This window comes from Limulus polyphemus, unplaced genomic scaffold, assembly GCF_000517525.1.
Source record: "Limulus polyphemus unplaced genomic scaffold, Limulus_polyphemus-2.1.2 Scaffold7013, whole genome shotgun sequence".
NCBI classification, from domain to species: domain Eukaryota; kingdom Metazoa; phylum Arthropoda; class Merostomata; order Xiphosura; family Limulidae; genus Limulus; species Limulus polyphemus.
The window spans coordinates 39072-42836 of record NW_013672623.1 but is presented as its reverse complement, the minus strand read 5'-3'; the positions used below and the strand labels follow the sequence as shown (position 1 = coordinate 42836).

The 3765-nt window shown below is 29.5% G+C and overlaps 1 protein-coding gene across 1 annotated transcript in view; it reads right to left on the bottom strand.

The window, feature by feature from the left end:
- Positions 1 to 961: 961 nt before the first annotated feature.
- The window catches only part of LOC106474272 (pregnancy zone protein-like), a 19409-nt gene continuing 16605 nt past the window's right edge, over positions 962 to 3765 (bottom strand). The window contains exon 6 of the mRNA XM_022402606.1: positions 962 to 1050. Within this exon, the coding sequence (XP_022258314.1) occupies positions 962 to 1050 (89 nt within the window). The remainder of the gene's footprint in view (positions 1051 to 3765) is intronic.

Sequence of the window (3765 nt, the reverse complement as noted above, 5' to 3'; positions counted from 1 at the left end):
TTATGAATTTTTAAATGATATAAACGGCAGATGAAGAATATACAGGTTTTATTGGTGAAAGCCAAAATATAGAAATATGAAAATTGGCAATACATATTTGCAATTTCTTTCAGATTGATGGCTGTCTAGATGTTACTGTTAATTCATCTGCTATTGATTTCAATGAGCAAAGGCTACGCCATCGAGCTGTGCACATGTTTGCAGAAGTTACTGAAAAAGGAACAGGTGCAAATGATACAAGTCCTTTCTTCATTAAGCCACTTTATTCTTTCTCGATACAAATTTTTAGTACACAGTAATTCCCCAGTCAGTACGTTTCTCGTCACTTTAAATTTAACAACTTTTATAATACACGCAATAAACCACAGTGATTCACAATCTCGATAATTTGCTCTCTACGAGTACAAAACACACACTAACTCGAAACAGAATCATAAATTACCCTAAACTCACCGTGACTAATGTTCGCTTTATCATACATTCATTCATTCCCGCTGGCTTTCTCTGCCAGGCTTATATACAAACAAAGACGCATCTCGATCATTCAAGGAGTTCCCTGATAATGTGAGAAACTCAGACACGCTTGCGCCAGCAGTGTCACATGACTTCCACTGGCGTAACAATATATTACTTGTCCATTGATTATAGCTACTTGTGAAATTCCCATGACTTTTTATTTAAATTTCCTAAAATATTTGGTGTCTTGTTTATAGTTCTCAAAGGTCATTTATAATGTACATAACTTTTTATTGAAAATAATCTAGAAAGAAAAATATGAAAAATAAAATTGCACCATATCAATTAGTTTTCATTTTGTTTTTTGCCTTGATAGACCTTTCAATAGCATTCAAAATTTTGGAGATTTATACTGTACAAACTTCAGTATAAATATATGTAATCAACTAAAGAAATTTTGTAGCATTATATTTAAAATGTTGAATGTAGACAGAAACAGTTCTACTTACTGGGCACATATTTTCCATGTGATTGAGTCAGCGTTAGTCAGTAGGTATGAAGGAGGAGTTATTTTGACTTCAAACTTTGGCAAAACTATAAAACAAATTTAAAAATCCACCAGTTTTTAAATTATTCCAATACATTCTAGGAAAATATGGTAAAATATTTTTTAGGGTTCAAGTATATTTTGTAATGAAAAACAAATTGGAATGAAAGAATACCCCATGAATAAATACAAAATGAGTAAATCATATTTTACTTTAAATAGAACAAAAATTAGTTTTCTTAAACCATCATACTTGTAACTTTTAAGATATCTTTAGAAACTTTATTTTTGATGATAATCTTTAGGTGATATGATCTAGAAGAAGTTTTTTTCATGAAAAGAAAATTAAGGATTGGATTCATGTTTCTAGCTTTATGTAATGGATTTTCCTTTCACATCAACAAACCATGCATCATTTCTATGAAACTTACTGGTTTATCATTACTATATTAACAGCTCGTGTTACATTGTTATTTGTTTCAAATTTTTAATGATTTACTGCTGAAAATTTGATTTAAAGCATGAGATTTTTTAAGTCAGGATATTTACTACATTAATATTGTTAATTTTGCTTTTATCAATTACTTTTTGTTAAGTATTGAAATAGATTACAAATTTATTATGCATTTGTCAACAAACTTAAATCAGGCTTCTGTATAGGATGTAAATGGCTTGTCCCATTTGTGCAACACATTAATACCAAGCAGAAAGCTGACACATTATAACTTCAAATTTACTAGTGTAAAAAAAGTACTACAATTTGCTATTATTGATGTTATAGTTAATAATTTATAAATGAAGAACAAAATATATTCAACAAATTGTCATGTAATTACTTTGGTTTATGAAGCTATTTCAACTGTAAAAGTAAATTTTAAATTCAATTAAAAAAAAGGACTTTTATTAGTTTGAATTTTAACCTTCAATATCCAAAATGTGATACATTATTTAAATCAAGTATGTAAATACTTTTGTGCAACCAACAATAAAATTATTAAATTTTTGACAAATAAAAAAAGGGATCACCATAACCTTATGATTGACAGATATAGAATAACACACACAGAGAGCTATTAAAACAGCATGATCTCCAAGAGCTAGTTCTATATGAAATCACTTAAAAATAATTTGGTATTACAGTAAGTTAAACCATTTTTATTCTTGAATCATGTGATGAGCCTTCTACTGTAACTTAATTTATTCCTTGCTCTTTCCTATGTTAATAATAATTACAGTTATCTTGTATTTGTTAGTAATTCCTGTCAAAAGCTACTTTAATTGAAATACTTGTAAACTTAGTTACACAAACTCCTTTGATTTGTACTAAGGACATTTATGCACAAGCTTATGCAAAAACATTAAAATATGACAAATCATCCCTTAGAAGGAAATGATAAGAAAAAAAAATGACAGCTTCATCATTTTAAAACAACATAAACCATACAGAGAATGATTCTGTACTCAGTTAACATAACCACTTAGGAAAATATTGCATAAGGGAAGCTAGAATTACTTGATTCAATGAGGATGAGCAACATGTCTACCATACTTGCTGGCGAATAAGGTGATACTTTTTACTCTTAAAACCACTACCCATTATCTTATACACAGGTTTAAATATAGAGTTCCACTAAGGTAGCTACAAGTAAAAAAACAGGTTGGCTCACAAAGAGTTTAAGAAATAAAATTAAAGAACAGCATCATAAATTTAAGAAATTTAAATTGAGCGGTATGATAGGAGACTTAGAAGATTATAGAGGATCAAGAAAGTTGGTGAAACAGGAAATTAGAACATCAAAAAGGATGTATGAGAAAAACTTAGCTGAAAGTGTAAAAATTAACAGTAAGGATTTCTTTAAATACATTAAGGGAAAACGAAATGTTAGAATAGGGATAGGACCCCTGAGGAATGATAATGAAAGGCTAATATCTAATGATTACGAGATTGCTGGGTTATCAAATTTTACTTTTTCTTCAGTTTTTATTAATGAAGATTTAAGCAGTATTCCACATCTTGATCAATGGAAACAAGATTGAACAAGGTACCTTCATTACATTTGAGCTGATTAAGAAAAAATTGGGAAGTTTAAAGAATGATAAGGCTCCTGGGCCAGATAATATTTCCACAAGGGTTTTGAAGGAGATTAAAGATTGGATATGTGATCCACTTGCTACAATTTTTTGTCAGTCCTTGAATAGTGGGCAGGTACCAGAGGATTGGAAGTTAGGTAATGTAACTCCTCTTTTCAGGGGAGGTGATAAAAATTGTTCCAGTAATTACAGACACATTAGCCTTACATCAGTTGTGGGAAAGATTTTGGACAATCTGTTGGAAAATCAAAATACTTTGAATTCTTTCCAACATGCTGATATAATTTCTTTATTAAAGAAAACAAAACTAGATACAATTTTCATCCATTTTAGTCAAAGACAATAAGGTTATTAAAATCTTGTACACAACTTGATGAGGATTCAGTCTAGGTATTGTGTAGGGTTTTGGTTCCTTTGCTATTGATATGGCTGTGATATGGTTTTAGCTATTAGTATATATTATTTTAAAACTTTCTTCAATATGTAAATACAATTTTTTTAAAGTTGTTGTTTAGAGGTGACATCAGTGCACCAATTATCCTTATGTCATCTTTTGTTTTTTCTACATGTACAATCTTTGTTCAAAATTCTTAATCCAAAACTATTTTTCTGCTTCCTCTACAACAGCAATGCTTCTCTCAAAATTTTATACATACATTTCTAAAGCACAC